The 21,155-nt window shown below is 38.2% G+C and overlaps 1 protein-coding gene across 2 annotated transcripts in view; it reads left to right on the forward strand.

The window, feature by feature from the left end:
• The first annotated feature begins 729 nt into the window (after window positions 1-729).
• Window positions 730-21,155, forward strand: part of LOC126457060 (chromosome transmission fidelity protein 18 homolog) — a 485,881-nt gene continuing 465,455 nt past the window's right edge. For both annotated transcript variants that reach the window (XM_050093058.1, XM_050093059.1), the window contains exons 1-2: window positions 730-1,114; window positions 11,359-11,501. In XM_050093058.1, coding sequence (XP_049949015.1) covers window positions 1,036-1,114; window positions 11,359-11,501 — 222 coding nt within the window. In that variant the 5' untranslated portion in view covers window positions 730-1,035. The remainder of the gene's footprint in view (window positions 1,115-11,358; window positions 11,502-21,155) is intronic.

Below are 21,155 nucleotides of genomic sequence, written 5' to 3' on the forward strand. Positions count from 1 at the left end.
TTTTCCCGCGCGCTGTTCGGGAGTGGAGTGGTAGAAAGATAGTATGACTGTGTTTCGATGAACCCTGTGCGAAGCAGTTAAATGTGAATTGCAGAGTAGACATGTAGATGTAGACGACTGTACTGTTCGCCATAATACAGCTGACTTTCTCGTTGTTAATAAAGATTATTTAATGAAAACTATTTGATATATTTATGCTGTTATTTATGCACACTGTAGGCTTTTTATTTGTCTAGATGATGCAGAACCAAGAATCATTTTCTCTTTCAGACACATGGGCTCTTTTGTGGACGGCCACTCTAGGAAAAACATGCAGATCCTAAAATTAAGGGTAAAGAGACACATAAGGACGAAATTCAGTACTTTACGCGAGTAGCGTGGCTAGCGGGCTAGAATAGTTTAACTACCAATGTTAGCAGACGATGCAGTCAGAGTCTAACGTATGTTAGAATGTGATGCAGTCGTCACTACGCCAACAACAACGTCAAAACTTTGTTTCCGCGAGACCTTAAAGTTGACTTCCCGTTCCTTTGACGAGCTTTGTAAATGTCGTCACTTGAAATTAACTGCACGATATTTTGATGTTCTTTTAAATGTAAATTGAACTTAATACCTTAAAATTCAAAGTTGTGTTCCCTAGTTCCTGACACAGAGACGTTAGTTATGAGAATTGAGAATGAACAAATGAAGATCAGCCGGGCCAAAGCTAATATTGCAAGTAGTCTTTTGGCGCGAAAATAGAGTGTGTGTATACTGTGTTATGATTCGATGACCGGAAAAGAAAGAAATATGTTTACAGTTCTGCATGAAGAGAAAAACAGCTGATAGTAGTGAAGAACAAAAGTGTTTTATCTGAAGCAAAGACCTTCTGATGTGTGTTTAATTCTTGTGTTACTGAAATATCCCGAAATCGCGTGTTTTACTTATGGTGGTAATGTCAGCTGTTTAGGTGTCATTTAAAGTCCGACGTTTGTTAGTACCACAAGACACTACAAAAGAGAACATTGCTGTGCCTGTTGCCCGCCACCCACAAAAATGGAGTATCCATATGATGAAGACGAGGAATATAATATGGCTTATGCCGATGAAATGGAACTTATGATGGAGTTGGAAGGTAATTACGGTAGTTGTCGTCTGCAGGCTGTGTGTTCGGATTGTGATTTACTTGGATGCTCCGCTGGGAACTGAAATATTTGTCATTGTTTCTTTCCTTGATTATTGCATGATAATTCGAACTTCGTGATTCTTGAGAAGAAATGATGGCATTTTCTTAAAATTTGTATCCTCTTAAAAATACGCGCTATTACGTCAGTTAGTTTGGTAGTTTCATGTTCCATGGATCATTTGCACAACGAATCATAATAATGTGGGACAAGTCTCAGATTATTTCGTAAATACTCCTACATGCTTGTCATTGACAAGGCTTTAGTGATACCTACCCGCCACCTTTTACACATTACAGTAAGAGAAGTTTTTCCATGGGGTAGGAGTAGCTGTCAAGAAGAAATTTTTGAAGTTCATTTTCATATTTTACCTTGCTGCCTGTCGGATATTGTAAATCACTGGGTAAGTGATTAAATATTTTTGTTGCAGCCTTATGCACTCCTTTTGTGCTAAACTTTAATGTGGTATAATGAATGCCATTTTTTTTTCTTCTGGTACGGTATTGTAACTATGTGCATCATTTTACTTTTGAACTGCTGTGGATTATTTACAACAAATTTCATGTGGGAATGAATGTAAGTGATGCAGTGGCCAGAAAGCCCAATTCTTAAAATAGATGTGTACAACAAGATCATGTGTGCATAAATAGATGTATATAACATGATCATGTGTGGGCACCACATATTATTGTTACAGCACGTTTTCGAACTATGAAAACTTTCTTTCTTACAGATGAGCTACTCTAGGACACTCTTCCATATGACATTATTGGAAGAAAATACACCAAAAAGTCAACTTATTTACGTGTCCCTCCCCAAGATTTGTAATCATTCTAAGTGAAAATTTGTGGGATATAAGTTGTTTTAGCAGTTCCAAAATACGTTTTTTCAAATTTAAATTCTCTTTAGCATGGACTCGTGAGAATTTTGAAGTTTTCACCCTATTTGTCATTTCCTCCACAAGTGTTACACATGTCATTGGCATAGTACATCATTAAAATTGGGACCATTCATTGAAAACCAGCCAATTATACTTTTAAGTTCATTTTTTAGCATTTCTTCACTACTTTGGGCATGTTTGGACTGATTACAATACTAGTGCCATCTGCAAGAACAACAAAGTCTGCTTGTTGTGTATTAGATGAAAGATCATTGCATATGTGATGAACAATAGCAGACTGTAGACTGAGGCATGGGGAACCCCATATGTGGTTTCTCCCCAGTCAGAAAATATACATGGACTACATTGATATAAGTCTTGAGTTCAACTTTCTGCACTCTTTTGTATAGCTATAATATCATCCATTGGTTGGTTGTAACATCAATCACATAAAACCTAATAATGTGATGCACACAATGAGTGGCTTAGCTAGGACATAGAAAACATCAGCTGGCACTGTTTTATTATTTAATGCTTGTAAAATTTGATGAGTGAACTTGTTAATGGTGTTCTCAGTAGGGCAACTCTTCTGAAATTTAAACTGTGATTTACTGAGAGTATTATTGTTGCTGAGTTGAGATGCTTCTCTAGAATACAACGCCTTCTCAAAAATTTGGGAAAATGATGTCAGTAGTGAAACAGGTCTGTGGTTATATATTGACATCTCTCTCTATTTGTCTCTCTGGAAAAATGCCTTAAGTTAGTTATGCATTAAGTGTGTTACATACTATGGGGCATATTATGTGGGAACAAATCTGTAGTAATCTATTGGAAACACCATCAAATATAGATGAGCTTATATTTTTAAGAGGATATATAATTTTCGTAGTTTCAGGGGAATTCTATGATACATTCATATTCGATTGAATTTTATGAGAGTTACTTTTTCAACATACTGCTGTGAGTTTTCTCTTGAACTGGTTGTTCTTATACTTTCTATTACATTTAAAAATGATAATGGATCTGTATATTGAGCAAGCAGTAAAGGAAACAAAAGAAAATTTCAGAGTAGGAATTAAAATCCATGGAGAAGAAATAAAAACTTTGAGGTTCGCCGATGACATTGTAATTCTGTAAGTGACAGCAAAGGACCTGGAAGAGCAGCTGAACGGAATGGACAGTGTCTTGAAAGGAGGATATAAGATGAACATCAACAGAAGCAAAACGAGGATAATGGAATGTAGTCGAATTAAGTCGGGTGTTGCTGAGGGAATTAGATTAGGAAATGAGACACTTAAAGTAGTAAAGGAGTTCTGCTACTTGGGGAGCAAAATAACTGATGATGGTCGAAGTAGAGAGGATATAAAATGTAGACTGGTAATGGCAAGGAAAGCGTTTCTGAAGAAGTCTCTGTCTTCCTCTACAATTTTTACCCTCTACAGCTCCATCTAGTATGACAGAAGTTATTCCCTGATCTTAACCCACGTTGTATCACCTTTTCTGCGGTGACTCTGTTCATTTTTTAGCTTATCAATCCATCTAATTTTCAATATTCTTCTGTGAGGTCACATCTCAAGTGCTTGAGTTCTCTTCATTTCGGGTTGTGCTCCATATGTAAATTCTTAGAAATTTGCTCCCAAATTAAGGCCTGTATTTGATACCGGTAGACTTCTTTTATCCAAGAATGCCCTCTTGGCTTGTACTAATCTACTTTTCGTGTCATCTTGCTTCAGGCAATGTGTGTTATTTAACTTCTGAGGTTTAACCTATTTGTGATATTACTGAATCAATAATTGAAATAGTTCAGCAGATATCAGTGATGAGCACTGGTTTGTCTGCGTAAGACATTATACAAAGGGTAGATGAAGTATAGTGATGTCGCAAAATAACACTGTTTTAACAGGTACAAGTTATGCAGATTGGCTCTTCAGTTAGTTGTATCGAATATCTTTTTATTTGCTCAGTGTCGGGTTCAGTGAGTCCTGTTTTAAGAGGAGAGAACCAGATTTTTCCAGTTTTTTATATTAACATTCAAATGAGTAGTTTATGAGCTTTTTTTGTCATCATGATTTTCATTATTTGTTGCTTTAGTTAAAAGAACTTGAGTAATAGGTTACGAACTATCCTGTAAAGACAACTCATATGATTCATACGTTGGACTACCTGTTTTGTAGATGTTTTCAAATAATCATCAAAGAACTGTAGTAGTAGTAGTAATAATAATAATAATAATAATAATAATAATTTTGGATGTCTTTTCAGAATGTATAAACATGTTTAACACAGCTTTTTAGCATTGTAATTTTCATTTTGGAATAGTTACTTTTTGCACATTTCTGTAATTGCATACATATACGTGGGTTGACTGAAAAGTACTGCCTCCACCTCCGTATCTCCTCAACAGTTGGCAGCATTGGTATGCGGCAGGTACTGACTTGTTCCATAGCCTCTCTACAGCTCCAGTTGGCGGGAAGCCTTAGCATTGAACGGTTGTGTTGTTACAGTGTAAGGTAGTAACCCTGCGCCAACGGTCAGTCAATGTGATTTAAGCAACGTGCAGTCATTGAATTCTTGAAAACAGAAGGTGTCACCCCAAAGGAGATTCACCAGAGAATGAAAGAAGTTTATGGTGATTGTGATGATGAGAGTACTGTATGTTGTTGGGCGAGTGAGTTTAAAGATGTTGAGGCAGGAACATATGACCTGCATGAGAAACAAAGAGTTGGACGTCCTATGACATCACCCACTGAGTTTCACAAGCAAAATGTTGACAGATTGATTCAGGACGATCATCGTATTACTCAGAGAGAAATTGCAAGCACAATCGGCATTTCACAAGCACGTATGGGTCACATTATTGCTTTACCCCGGATGCTGACTCGTGAAATGAAAGCACACAGACTTGAAATTAGGCAGGAACTCCTCTCGCATTACGAGAACGAAGGTGACGACTTTCTCCATTCAATTGTGACAGGAGATGAAACGTGGGTACACCATTATGACCCGGAGATGAAATGTCAGTCTATGGAATATCGACACAAAGACTGGCCCCAGAAAAAGAAATTCAAGATGCAGCCCTCAGCTGGAAAAATCATGGCCACAGTGTTCTGAGGTGCAGGTGGTGTTATCCATGTTGATTTCCTTGATTGTGGAACAACAATAAATTCAGAGTGTTGCATCACAATGCTGCGAACTCTGAAACGACAGCTAACGAGGGTCTGAAAGGAGAAGGGAAATGTTTTCCTGCAGCATGACAGTGCCAAACCACACACTTCATGTGCCACCACAGCAGAGCAGAGAGACTGAATCTCACCACCGTACAGCATCCTCCATAGCACTGTGACTTCCATCTGTTCCCGATATTGAAAGACGATTTGCGGGGACATCATTATGCTTCTGATGAAGACATTGGTTGCAGAAACCGAGTGTCAACTTCTTCTGTGATGGCTTTAGAAAACTTGTTCAGCATTGGCAGAAATGTATCCAATTGGCTGGTGATTATGTGGAAAAGTGATGTTGGTAATTAAAGATCTCCAGGGACTGTAAAGACAAGATTAAAGTAGTTATGGCATACGTAAAGGCATTTCAGCAGTCCTATTGGAATTGGAATTCGAAGTAATCCTAACATGTGGCACCAGGCTATACCTTTTGCCTTGCACTGCACAGCAGTTTGCAGAGTGTGTATGTAGATGTAGATGGGATAAATCAAACACAATGAATAATTGAATTATGGTGCATGTATCTTAGTTGCTCCTGCATCCTTTATAATGTCATATACTAACCTTTGATTAGGTCATTGTCTCAGTTCTTTTGTATGTTTCAGAATCTATCAAAGAACTACCTTACCAAAGAACTTCCTTGGTCCATCTCCTGTATTCCTCCCATCTACATTTCATTTTAAATAGTGTCATAATGACATCTTCCACATCTGCCACTTCCTTGGCCCTTTCCCTCTTCTAGTTATTCCCAATGTGTATCTCTCCATTACCTCAGTTAATGGTGTGCTTTTGTGTGTTCTGCCTAGTTGTTGTTTCAGCAGACACCTCCCCCCTCCCCCCCCCCTTACATTGAAATTCCATGTCTCATTCTAGTAAGTCAAAAACTGGTTAATCGTACTGGCAGTAAATTTTCCATTTCAGGCACATCATAAGTTTAATGATATATGTTGCATTGTTTTCTCTCGTTTATCATTTTCTGTTTCTCATGCAGACACTCACACGAGATCATATAATTTGAGTAGAAATGTGGGAAAATAGAGCCTAAAGAGGCTGTCCATCACATTACCAGTACACCCACTGCTGAAACCAGGAGTGTACAGTAGTTAAGTACTGACTTAGTGGGACAAGGACTGGAGGAGAGAATCAGCCAGCTCCTTGCTGAATGGCTTGTTGTGACCTTCACCTGAAATGTGTTAGAGGCATCAGGATGGCTGGATGTTAATTTTGAATCTGCTCCTTGCCTCTAACTCAGTCCTGCTCTCTCTCTCTCTCTCTCTCTCTCTCTCTCTCTCTCTCTCTCTCTCTCTCTCTCCCCCCCCCCCCCCCCCTCCCCCTCCCCCCTTTTTTTCCCAGGAGAGAAAAGCAATGCAAGGGAAAATGGAAATTCTCATTACATAATGAAAAATAAATACCTAGATGAGTATAGATCATGGTTCACACAAGTTTTGTATATTGTGTAGCACAAACTTTATTATATCAGTAAACAAGGTATAATCATGATGAATTCATAGATTCCAGAATGCTCTTCACTGAATATGCCATCTGTCATTTCACCTAACAGATTTTTTTTATTTATCTAAGGCATTGAACTATCGAAACACTCAACATTCATTCAGAGAAACTTAGTTTATGGTTTTTGCAGTACAGTGGGTAAAAGGTTCAGTTCATATTTAACTGATCTAAAGCAGAACATCATATAAGAAAGCTCATGCAGCTCTCGTGATGAATTTTCTTCCGAGATAGGAAAAATGACTAGTCTTGTTCAGTTCTGGAACCACTCCTGTGTTTGCTATATATAAATGACCTAGCTTACTCTGATAGTGCAGAAATAGTTCTCTTTGCTGATGCAAGCATCACAGTCAAGCTCAACAGACCTAAAACAACAGAAAGAGCAATAAAGTGAAATATTCAAAACTATTATTGATTATTTATAAAACTATTGTACTTATAACTCCTGCATATAATTTTGTTTATATTTTGTAATTTGATGTTGTCTATTGCTTCTGTAAGCTTAATGACAATAAAATCTTATTATTATTATTATTATTATCATTATTGGTTCATGGTAAATGGTCTGTCACTTAATTTAGAAAAAAACATAGTTCATTCAATTCTGTACAAGACGAGATACATCATGATCAATAACAATACAGCATGGGAGGAAGGAAATTTGTGGAACTAACTGTAAATTAGCTTATTTCTTGTACTCCGTTTTACTGATGTCATATATAGCTGTTGAGACAATTCCACATATACACACACACACACACACACACACACACACACACACACACACACACACACAAAGCATTAATTGCAGAGAAATGTACTGTAAGGATATCTGGTATCTATTCTCAAACTTCATGTAGGCAACTGTTCAAAAAAATGTGCATACTGACAACATCCTGATAATACATTTATTCTCTCACTTTCATAATGAATTAAAGTTGCTGACAGATAATGGAAGTTTTAAAAACAAATTAAAATCATTTCTACTTGACATATCCTTCTGTTCCAAAGATGAATTTCTAAATCGATAATATCTGTATCTTCTTAAGTTACATTTATCAATTTTTTTTTCATTAAGAGTTAAAAATTGAGTTATGTAATTAGACCATGTTTTGTCATGTTTTCTCAGAGAAAATGTATGTGGATCTAGAAAAACTAAGCTGACAGCCAAAACCAACTCACCGGATTCAGTGAGATATACAAGTCTCTTAGAGTTCATTATGAGCCCAAGTGCTGTGCATAATGTTGTCCACAACTGGATAATCACCAGTGCCAGTTACATCTAAATATTGTGTTCATTGAAGACTGCAGATTTCCTTCAAGTTACTTGGCAGTAATAAGCAACACAGTCAAGAGAAAGCAACAAAGAAGTGACAATATGAAAGGAAAGTTGCTACTCATCATATAGTGGAGATGCTGAGTCACAAATAGGCACAACAAAAAGACTATCACGATATAAGCTTTCAGCCAACGTGGTCTTTGTCAAAAATAGACGTGCATGCACACACGCATGCGTGCATGCGCGGGCGCGCGCACACACACACACACACACACACACACACACACACACACACACACACACACACACACAGAGCATTCCATCCTGGATTTTCCGTTGTTCAACAAAGAATTGAAATGGATGTGGTACTGGTGACCTCTTTTATTGGAGTTGTAGATCATGGATATTTGGGCTAGTTTTTTGTGTTCAAAACTGAGTACACTGGAGCTATGGCATCTATAGTATGCATGTAATGTCTGCTACTGATGATCAGTCAGTCTCTGTCTCAACTGCTGGCTAAGATGGTGGATAAGTAGAAGCACTGAACAGAAGACAGGCAGTTTAAACAGATTATTCTCAGCTTATACAGAGGACTTGCTACCGGTTTTGTGATCTGGATAAAGTTTTCCTTAAGAGAGATGACTCATTTATTTGCTGCTTAATATTCCATGTATTCAATGAGAAGTTAGTGATGAGACTGTGATCAAAATCTGGTTCAGACTTGAGAGCAGTTGTGTTGATATCTTGATCTAACAATTTTTGAATAGACTCTGAATGGTATATCTAAATCATAGAGATAAAATACTCCCAGTGATTTGTTTGGCGGTTTCCCTTCAGATGGGTTGTTAAGGTGTTAATTGACAACCAAAGAGAAAATAAATACCATTTTCCATTTGAAAAAAAAAAAAATCTTTTTTTCCTCATTACTTCCCTCCTATCTCCCCCCTTTCAGTTGCTTGTTCCATAATTGAGTTTATGTTGATTTGGTGCACTTTTTTTTATGCATTCAGCTAAATTGAATGTATTTGCTCTACAAGCATGGTCATGTATGTTTCTTTTTGTGTTAGCATCCGCTACTAGCAATATATATAGACTGCGTTGACAGTATAAAATTTTCATGTCAGTTACAACAAAAGTGTGAGTAGTTTTGAATAGTATGTAGCATGGCCTCTGTTTTAGTTCATCTGCCTCTGAATTAAAGGGGCTTTGGTATTCTGTAAGTTGATGGTCATTATCGCACTTCATTTACATTTTTTGTTTTAGTGAATGCATTCGAGCACACAGACAAACACTAAGGATATATTTAAATAAACATTTGTATGAATTTAATCACCAGGCTGTTTTTGTGCTCAGATAACTATTAGTACCCACCTTGAATATTTATTTAGTTGTATATAAACAATTGTACACTTATTAAAAGGAAGGTCTCACATGAGAAACTATGCTAAAATGTAAGTGACAAGTATAACAGATCCTAATGATTAGATATTAAAGCAGTGGTAGCACTCCTTCAACCACTGCAAATACCAAGCAAGGACCATTTCTTCAGTAATGCACATTGGTTGCAGTTAAATTTTATTATTTTACGTTGTTAATAACATATCATTTCAAGTAATTACAGGTTGCCAATAGAAATTCTCATGACTTCATTGAACTCTGTCACCAACTCTAGGTGTTTAGTGTAACTTTTATGCTTTTATTTAAGATCTATATGTTGTCAAATTATGATACATAAAATGTGTTCAGGGGAGACAACTACTTGGAGCTGAGGTATAAAATGTCATTCATAGAATGAGATGTTCCACATCCTTGACATACATTGGTCAACAAAAGATGTTCGTGGGTTATGGTAGTTAGTAAGTAGGAAGCACCCCACTTTTGGGAGGTTTTTTGATTGATTTGTGCAGATTGGGATTGTACTGATTGTGTGCTGCCGACGTTCGCTGCAGACTGTGCTGCTGACGTTGTCCGCTGCGGACTGGCAGTTCTACTTGCTGGGTGGAGTTCTTTGACCTGTGGGGTTGTGAGGGGAGGTATGGAGTGCACATGATCTCCATGACACCAAAGAAATCATCACAGCATTGATGTTCATGTTTTATTGTACTGTTGTTCCGAGTCTCATTTGAGATGGGCATATGAGAACATCTAGCTGGGCTGTAACACATGTGTAGTTCATTCATTAAGAGAAGTTGGAGTTGTACATTATAGGGAATACATTGATTTCAACTTCTCTGAGTGTGTTTTCAAATGGAGCAAGAAAAGTCTCTTTCCAAATCTTTGACATAACAGATCGAACTCCACAGGGGGGAAGGTGTGTTACATTTCAAGGATACTGAATAACAGGACCCCTGCAGCATTGGTATTGTGTGGTGACTGCAGGAAAAAGTAAGAGAAGCAAGAAAACTAGCAAGATATGGAAGTTACTACTGGACTGTTTCAGTGTCCTATTCCAAACACCACCGTTAGGGATATAAAGACCAAAGACATTCCAGAGTCACTGTGACCAGAAACACTTTGGATTAGTGTACATCATATTTCTGTCCTGCCACCCACATTTAGGTCTTATGTGTTTTCTCTAAATTAATGCAGCTGAACACCAGGATGGTTCCTTTTGAAAGACCACAGCTGATTTCCTTCTTCATCTTTGCGTAATTCAAGCCTGTATTGATCTTATCATCAGTGACACATTAAGTTCCAATGTTCCTTTCTCCATATGATGCTAAGTCCATCTCATTATTAAAACAGAATAAATGTAAAACTGTTTGCTGTTATGCAGCGAGAGAATCAGTAGTTGACTGAACACACATTTCTGTAATTTTGTGCACTTAGAAAGCACTTGGAAACAATGTGACCCTCTTATAAATGAATATATTGACCTCTCTAGTTAAAAATGAAAAAATATTCCACCCGTAAGTCACACTAGATGATTAGGAATATAATACTTATTGATCATCATACTATGGGGCTGCTTACATTATTTCTTTTAAATTTTTAATACCTTTATCAGTATGTGGACTGCAATCTGAGGGGGCTTTCTCTGAACTGAACATACACAGTGCAGGCATCTAGTCCAGTTGATATGGGCTTTTAGTGTAAGGCATGTGTCTAAGTCTGTATTGTTATCCTGGACATATGTTTAACCCATCACAAATATCTGTTTAATTTATGTAACTTTAGATTTACATTTGTTTGAAATTAAAATTATTGTTTGAAAAGTCTCTGCTGTCATTCCTTATCTGTAGTACTTAGCATAAAAAAGGTGAGATGTGTATTTAAAAAATAATAATTTATCTGTATTACATTTTACAGAAGAGTGTGCGGCATCTGACCTAGGGCAAAGACCAAAATCCAAACGTAGCCTTGATTTCTCCAGTCCACCACTGAAACCTGTTCAGAAAAATGTTTCAACAGAAGTGCCAATTCTTTCAACAGCCCCGACAAATGACGACATGGTATGTACTCACTAATTTATCATCTGATAGAGGCACCAAAAATTGGTTCATTGAAAATAATTGTTTTGTTAAATTTTTTTGCCTATGTTGGTATTTGATATTATTATTCTGAGGTGCCCAAAACTGTGTATGAATAGTATGCGCCTTTCTCACATGCCAGTATTGACCTGGAAACCTTGAAGAAATAGTCCAAATTCTCCTTTTCTTTTCTGTAAGTGGTCACGTATGATGATAAATAAAATTATGGTTCTCACCAGGCAGAAAAGACAGTGTATTCAGATTAAGGAGGAACACTCATGACTCCAGTGCTCAGTGACTTTTTTCCCCTTCTTTCTTTCTTCCTTTGCGAAATACAGTCAGAGATGGATGGACACAAATATAATGTGATCTTCCAGAAACTTGTCCCAATACAGCAAGAGTTGCCTTTATTTTATAATGAAATAAAACCCTGTTTTATAAAAAACTACCAATTGATTAATTTTGCCAACTAGTTACACAAAAATCAGCTAAAAGCATTGGACACTGACACTTGTGTGTTCAGTTGAACTATTTGATACACTTGTATTAGATGGTACACATTTTCTGCTCAGTATCATTTTGCAATGATTTGTTCTTTTTAATACTTTGTCCCACCAAATCTATGAGTCCTTAAATGTTTGGAGACATAGAACTGTGTAGAAACTATGATGATATTGCAGTTCACTTACAATTACTTTTTATTATTATTTCTTTCCTTTCTCAGACGTTGTGTCTGGTTAAAAATGGAAAGTGATGCGGACTTTGATCAAGCGTGACTTCCTTTTAACTGTACGGTATATGTTACATTGCATTTAGGAACTTTTGGGTAATTGAACATGTATCAATAATTACAGATTTCTGTAGTTGTATATATACGTTTGGATGTAGTTGTATTGTGTTGATGTACTGGTGGATGTTGTGTGGTATGATTCCTGTAGTTGACAGTATAATTGGTATAATGTCAACTTTATCCTGATGCCACATGTTCTTTACTTCCTCAGCCAGTTGGATGTATTTTCCAATTTTTTTCTCCTGTTTTCTTCTGTATATTTGTTGTATTGGGTATGGATATTTCAATTAGTTGTGTTAATTTCTTCGTTTTATTGGTGAGTATGGTGTCAGGTTTGTTATGTGGTGTTGCTTTATCTGTTATAATGGTTCTGTTCCAGTATAATTTGTATTTATCACTCTCCAGTACATTTTGTGGTGCACACTTGTATGTGGGAACGTGTTGTTTTATTAGTTTATGTTGTATGGCAAGTTGTTAATGTATTATTTTTGCTACATTGTCATGTCTTCTGGGGTATTCTGTATTTGCTAGTACTGTACATCCGCTTGTGATGTGATCTACTGTTTCTATTTGTTGTTTGCAAAGTCTGCATTTATCTGTTGTGGTATTGGTATCTTTAATAATATGCTTGCTGTAATACCTTGTGCTTATTGTTTGATCCTGTATTTCAATCATGAATCCTTCCGTCTCACTGTATATATTGCCTTTTGTTAGCCTTGTGTTGGATGCGTCTTGGTCGATGTGTGGCTGTGTTAGATGATACGGGTGCTTGCCATGTTAGTGTTTTCTTTTTCCAATTTACTTTCTTCGTATCTGTTGATGTTATGTGATCTAAAGGGTTGTAGAAGTGGTTTGAAATTGCAATGGGGTAGCCGATGTATTTATATGAGTGATTGCTTTGTGTATTTTGCTAGTTTCTGCTTTTTCTATAAAGAATTTTCTTAAATTGTCTACCTGTCCATAATGTAGGTGCTGGCAGGTTGATAGACACACAAACAAACACAAACATACACACAAAATTCGAGCTTTTGCAACCTAAGGTTGCTTCATCAGGAAAGAGGGAAGGAGAGGGAAAGACGAATGGATGTGGGTTTTAAGGGAGAGGGTAAGGAGTCATTCCAATCCCGGGAGCAGAAAGACTTACCTTAGGGGGAAAAAAGGACAGGTATACACTTGCGCGCACACACACACATATCCATCCGCACATACACAGACACAAGCAGACATTTGGCACGAACACACTCAAACATCAGTGAGTCTGCATGGCATTGCCTCATCTCACTGAGATGATGGAACAGATCCAGCACAGCATAGAGTTCATGCTATCTGTTCTTGGCTATGCTGCATGCAGTTACAACACAGCAAGAACCTCATTTTTCAAATCACATTTCTATTAAATATACTGGCGGGACTAGGTTTTGCTAGATCACTTTTGTCTTGAACTGGATGAGGAATTGCTTGTCAACTGCCAAAGCAATCACTTTACAAATGTCTGCTTGTGTCTGTGTATGTGCGGATGGATATGTGTGTGTGTGCGTGCGAGTGTATACCTGTCCTTTTTTCCCCCCTAAAGTAAGTCTTTCTGCTCCTGGGATTGGAATGACTCCTTACCCTCTCCCTTAAAACCCACATCCTTTCGTCTTTCCCTCTCCTTCCCTCTTTCCTGATGAAGTAACCTTAGGTTGCGATAGCTCAAATTTTGTGTGTGTGTTTGTGTTTGTTTGTGTGTCTATCGACCTGCCAGTGCTTTCGTTTGGTAAGTCACATCATCTTTGTTTTTAGATATATTTTTCCCACGTGGAATGTTTCCCTCTATTATGTCCATAATTTAGGTTTTTTATGTCGATAGATCCCCTTCCTCCTTCCTTTCTGCTTAATGTGAATCTTTCTGTTGCTGAATTTATGTGATGTATTCTATATTTGTGACCTTGTGACTGTATTATTATTATTATTATTATTATTATTATTATTATTATTATTATTATTATTCTGTGACTACATAGACAAGGTGGAGAAAAAACGCAACACTTGGCAGTTGGCAAGCGATTCCTCATACAGTTCAAGACAAAAGTGATCTAGCAAAACCTAGTCCCGCCAGTATATTTAATAGAAATGTGATTTGAAAAATGAGGTTCTTGCTGTGTTGTAACTGCATGCAGCATAGTCAAGAACAGATAGCATGAACTCTATGCTGTGCTGGATCTGTCCCATCATCTCAGTGAGATGAGGCAATGCCATGCAGACTCACTGATGCTTGAGTGTGTTCGTGCCAAATTTTTTTTCCTTTCAATTAAAGTATCAAATTATACCCAATTTACACGTCCACAATGGAGTATCTTGTGTATTTCTCTCTGTTACTGTCACCTTTATTTAAACATTAAGACATCACATGGACTTCTTACAGATGTAAACGACCAATTGGTTTTGTCCATGACACAAATAAAGCCATTAGAAAATAGTAATGGATACAGTAACATCGTCTGTTTCTAATGAGGTACAAGAAAAGCACAGGCAGGGTACACTAGATTGCACATTACGCTATGCACAATAATTCCGTTCTATACATTTGATGTTCAGGATTATCGTCACAGAACCGGTACATCCACAAGCAAGCAACTTTCAGTGATGTTCAGAGCGACAACCTTGCATTTGCAAACTTTTCGCCAGTTACAGGATCATACTTAACTGGACCCTAAGCAATACACTTACGTCCACCATTGCCGAAGTGGCACTCATGTGTGATATTAGATTGTGTACATCCATGGGTGGAGCTCTATAAATTAGTTCCTTTAACCCACAAATAAAAATCTAGTGGATTAAGGCCCTGGGAACATGAAGGCCAGAAGATAGGACCTCCATGACCAGTTCAAAACCTAGAGATGCACCATTTAAATAGTTACACATATTCATGCGCTACCATGGTGAAATTGTTGCCATTGTCGTACTCAAGTAGAATGTTTTCTAATTCATGAGGCAAGATCTTGCAAAGATATTTATGATACAGAGATGCATTCAACTTTTCCTGCAATAGATAAGGGCACAAAAGCATTCCTCCCATAATTCCAGCCCACAGGTTTATGCCAAAGCATGCGTGAAAGCCACATTCGTGGGTAACATGTGGACTGTGTTCCGACCAATAATGCCTGTTGTGGAGGTTCAAAACACCTTCACGAGTGAAGCTAAATTTGTCAGTCCATATTACATTATTTCTGAAATGTTCATTACCTTCTATGTGGTTCAAAAGCCATTTACAAAATTGTACTCACTGAATGTGGTCTACTGGCTGTTGGTTTTGGGTTAAGTGTAATGATATGGTTGCAGTTCTTCATGGTGTGACACTTCAACAGCCACTGTTTGAGGTATCTGGAACTGCTTTGCAACACCATGGGTACTTCACTGAAGTGAAGTGACTGGTGAACTGTTTCAAGAATCACACCACAGTTTGTGGAGTATGTGTAGACCTTGGACAACATCTGTCCATTATTTGTGGATAAAGATTACTTATTTCCCTTAGGTGTTGCTTGAGGCAATGTAAAACATTCTTTTCAGGATAACGCCTTTGCACGTATCATGCAGCATACAAACCAGTACCAGCAACAGCAACAGCTTGGCTATCAGGTGCACCCAGCACCAAAAGCATATTGACATATTCATCATTTGTGTACTTCATTGGGAAGCCGCACTACATGAGCTTGATAGGACCAGCTATGATTGGGGACTGCGTGGATAGTAGACACATGCATGCATGCTTATAAATGATGATAACTAGGGAACAGAAGTCTAAAAAATAAAAATAAAAATTAAAAAAAGGAACCTGGCGAGAATTCATACTATGGCTTCATGGTGGGTGTAGGTTTGATGTCTCAGCAGTCTATTCACTGAGCTACTACTTCTAATATGGTAGTGTGGTATGATACATGTTCCTCTGTACATACCAACATGTTACACAATGTGATAGTATTGCCAGCTCCTTGTTGTTATTCATTTTTTTTCAAAATGCAGCTGATCCGATTTTGTTAGATGAGCTTTTGTCTTGAATCTGGATGAGGGATCGCATGCTGACCTCCAAGTATGGCATTTTTCTTCACCCGTATATTGTGCCGCTTGATGGATCAATGGGTAAGTGCCAGAGCACCAATTCAAAGGATTGGTGCTTGATCTGAAAAGAACTCCATGTTATATTATTATGAAATTTGAAAATAAAACTTGGAAGTGCAAACGTGGCTTAAAAAACAAAGTAGACATGGAAAAAGTACCTCAGTCTAAATGCCATTAAAATGTATAAGATTTCTAGAAAGTTGTATTTATTATTGTATTTATTTAGTAAATTATGTCTGCTCAACCTTAGTGTAAGCTTGTGACAAATGTAACATCAGATATATCATAAGTATTTATTAACTGTGTTAGTCTATATGTAGTCTTACAATTGTTAAATGACCCTTAGATTGTTATCTGTAGTGAGTGAAATGAGACGTAAGGGTGGCAGTAGATTTGTCCAATTAATTTCTTTTTTCTGGCCCTCACCCATAGTACGAGGGTAATCCCAAAAGTAAGGCCTCCTATTTTTTTGTAAGTACATAGACCTGTTTATTTCTACAATGGTTTACATCAGTTTACAGCTTGAACATTTAGCTATTTTTTGACATAATCACAATTTCTGTTGAAGCATTTTTGTAGACACTGTGGCAGTTTTTGTATGCCCATGTCATACCAGCTCGCTGCCATGCTTCTTTCACTTTGTTGTCGGAGCTGTATCACTTTTTGGCCAAATGTTCTTTTAACCTAGGGAACAGGTGATAGTCACGGGGCGCCAAGTCAGGACTATAGGGTGGGTGGGTGATTATGTTCCACTGAAACTGTTGCAGGAGAGCAACGGTTTGCTGAGCAAAGTGTGGGCGACTGTTTTCATGGGGAACGTGTATGCTCTTGCTCAACATTCTTCTTCTCCGGTTCTGAATTGCCCGTTTGATTTCAGAGTCTCACAGTACCTGCCAGCGTTAATTGAGGTACCAGCGATTCAGCTCTCATGACGAGGTGAAAGATGAGGTTCATAACTTTCTGAACAGCATGGCGGCGAGCTGGTATGACATGGGCATACAAAACCTGCCACAGTGCCTACAAAGATGCATCAACAGAAATGGTGATTATGTCGAAAAATAGCTAAATGTTCAAGCTGTAAATTGACGTAAACCATTATAGAAATAAAGAGGTCTATGTACTTATAAAAAATAGGAGACCTTACTTTTGGGATTACCCTCGTACATCAGGAACAGCTTGGTGGAAGTGTCCAGTTGCTTCTCATACAAAACCATAGACATCCAGCATTGCTGACAGCAGAAAAAGTGGTGGGGCCGCATGTGGCGTCACTCGAATGCTGCTGCCAGCGATGTATCTGGCTGCGATCGTGAGGACAGCATGGCGGCACAGTTGATGATGGCTGTGAACCTACTCCAGCGAATGGGCATCTCCCTTGTAACTCAGGACATGCTGCCCTGTCTTGTGGTCAAACAACTGAGTTCTGACTCCATTCTGGGATGTTGCTCCAGGTGTCACAGGCTAATGGTGTAGACTGAGATACAGAGATGTGAATCATTTAGCATACGAATGGCTGAGTACTTATAAGTTCCAGATAATGTTCGTTTAGGGCTTGAGGCATGTACTCTAAAGACTTCCATGGTAGCAAGTGAGGAAAAGCTTCTGTCCTTCTGCTAGCATATTGCAGCGTCGGCTGTTGGTATAGGGTGCCCAGCTAGCTCCACTTTGCAATGCCAGTCAGCTGTGTTTTGCTTTGCAATGCATAACACTCTCGCACACCTGCAGCTGCCTCTTTTCCCTCTCTGGTGTATTTTTTGACTGTATATGATTGATAAACTGCACTGCCCTCCTTTTCATCAAGACCTGGTTCCTCGGGTCAACAAAACTCGATTACCGTTCACACTAAAGTTCCTGGCTGCTGGACCTTCTGGCCCTGTTTCACCCCATGAGAATTATTCTAACAGTTGGTTCCCTTAACCGCATGACTTAATCTTACACACTTCCACAGGACCCCTTCCCAGCTTCTTAACTCAAAACACCATGGAATGTATTTCATGACTAGTCTTCTTGCACAATCACTTCTAACTCTCGGTTCCCAAATTACAAGCTAAAATGAATCAATTATTCTTAATATTATCCCCTTGTGCATTCAGCTTTCTTCTGCTGCTTTTATGCTTGGGTTATCCAATCCACTGGAATCTGAACAACAGCTGGGGCTGAGCTCAGCCTTGTGCTTCGTCTTCTATGTACCAAAACAACAAGTGATGCTACAGTGGCTAGTATGCCTATAGTCAATGTTGTCTATTCCCAGTACTGATTTTCATGATTTGAATTTACATGTTGCAATAAGGTTTTCAGGGAGACCAATCCCTTCTGCTGGTTCAGAAGTGTGTTTTTAGACTGCTTTAATTCTGCCCATAGAGTTTGATTTAAGCTGGTTAGATCTGCAGTAAGTAGCACTTCCTTAGGCTTCTCTGGTCTATATAAATGAGGCTGCAAAATATTCAGGTGAGTTATTACTGAAATTGCAGCGGACAGATGGAAAGTAGACCTGATTATCTCACACATTCTTCCATTTAATAACAAACCACTCCCATTTAATTCTAGCCTATTTTCTAATGTAAGCTTCCCCTGCTCGAAACAACTAGCCTCTATTACCATCTTGTCAAAGCTAGAGTACAACCAATGCAACTTGATTTTCTGAAAGTACAATTATGGCTCAATCACTTCCCAATTGCATTCTATTACCTCTTTTTGTCCCATTAGCAATTTCACTGCACAGGAATCTTTCCCCTCTCTTATTACCGTATTCGGACAGTCTGTGATTTCCCCTCAGTGGCATTTTTGTAACATTGTTTCCCCTTTTTGTACATACCTCCCTTGCCCTTTGCAATTAATAGCAGTTGCAGTGTTTTTACTCTTACAAACTTCTTCTGTATACCCCACTTGACAGGATACGCATGAACTATGTAGCCCTCATAATGTACTTGTTCCCCAGCTACAGGTATAGAAATGTAAATGTAAACTTTTGTTCCATCATTCTCACTGATACTATGGCTACCTTGAGATAAAAGGGTAAGATTTTGTGCTTTTGTTTTAAAACCAACCTCAAAAACATAGTAATTCCTTGTATACTTTCCTTAGGCTCTCTAACTACTGCTCTGGCGACAACAAGTTTACCCCTAGCTGATCTCTTACAGCCTGCTACATAGCCTCTTGCAGCTCTGTTACTCTCCCTTGTGCTTCCTAAACATTATCTTCTACAGACTGCAACCATTGTGTCATTACTATTTCCATATCTATGACTTCATAGTTCCCTGATATTCTGATTAACGGCCTCTTCTGTGGCTGTGTCATATCACAATACTTCTCCACTCAGTTGTTATAGTAGTTGTGTGTTATTCAATGTGTCCTTCTCTAAACCTCAACTATGGGCAAGAATACCTATTACTTTTCTCCACCTTAATTCACTACTGCTCTGCAGCTGCTTGTACTAATTACACCAAATCTATATCTAACCTAAAAAAATATTACATGACTATCTCCTAGGCCTTAATCCATACTGGTTCCTTGTTACTGTTTCATTCACAACCTCTTGTTTATCTCCCAATAACTTTCTTTTCACTTTCCCTTTCCGGTCTGCATCTCCTATTCCCGGAGTAACTTCCGGACTCCCTTGAAAAGGTTTCAGCTGTCCTACGTGCATAATTATTGTTCTCATCGGCAATTGAATCTTGACATTTACTGACGATGTAGCCGCTACCACTTGGTATAGCTGCCGATACTTTGCAAGAAACTTCTTTGTCTTTCCCTTTGGTGTATACAAAGTTGGTCGCATCATTCAATGACCAACCTGATACTGTGGCATTCTTGTCATATGGCTACTGCTTCTTCCTGTTTCTCCAGTGCTTGTGTATTTTCTCTGCGTACACTCTTCCATAGTTCCCTAATCATGCTGGCAAATTCCTTAACATGCTCTTCAGTTTTCCCTTTCTTTGCTTTCTACATGTCGAATGGTGACAGCATCTTACAAATATATACTACTTCATATGGTGATAATCCTGTATTCATATGCTGCTTTGAGTTCTAGGCAGGTATGATGTACTTCAAATAGACATCCCAATTGGTGTGATGTGAGGCAGCATAGGATCCAAGCATCTACCCGATTGTCATATGCACTCCTTCAGTTCTTCCATTGGCTTGTCCCCAACTTCTCCACATTCAGTAACTTACAAAATTCCTTGAACAGATATGACATGAAGTTGGTTCCCTGGTCTGTTGTTATTGTTTCAGACACTCCAGACTTCAATATCCAGTTATTCACAAGTGCTTATGCCACTGTTTCTTCCTGCTGTTTTGGCATTGTGACCATTTTTACATATCATGAAAAATGATTTATGATTGTGAGTACATGCTTATTCCCTACAGGTGTTTTATTGAATGGGCATAAAACATTGAACCCCAGAAATTCCAGTGGTACCAATGCTTCAGATAACCTCTCCAATGGTACTCTTGTTTGACACAGATCTGCTCTTTGTATGCATTGTACGCAGTTCCGCACATACTGGTATATGTATGTCTGCCGCCAATACCTTTCTGCTACTCTTGTGTTGGTAGATCTGTGACCTCCATGACCTGCTAATATGTGATCATGAACTTCTTGTAGCACTCTACTTTTTAACTTCGCTGGTACCACTACTTGCATTCCCAACTTGGTTTCTCTGCACAGCAACCCATCCTGCACACAAAACTGTGACTGTTTACAATACTGCTTACATTCATCATCTGCTCCTTGTGGAGCTTTCCATTCC

Source organism: Schistocerca serialis, chromosome 2 (genome assembly GCF_023864345.2).
Source record: "Schistocerca serialis cubense isolate TAMUIC-IGC-003099 chromosome 2, iqSchSeri2.2, whole genome shotgun sequence".
Lineage (NCBI taxonomy): Eukaryota > Metazoa > Arthropoda > Insecta > Orthoptera > Acrididae > Schistocerca > Schistocerca serialis.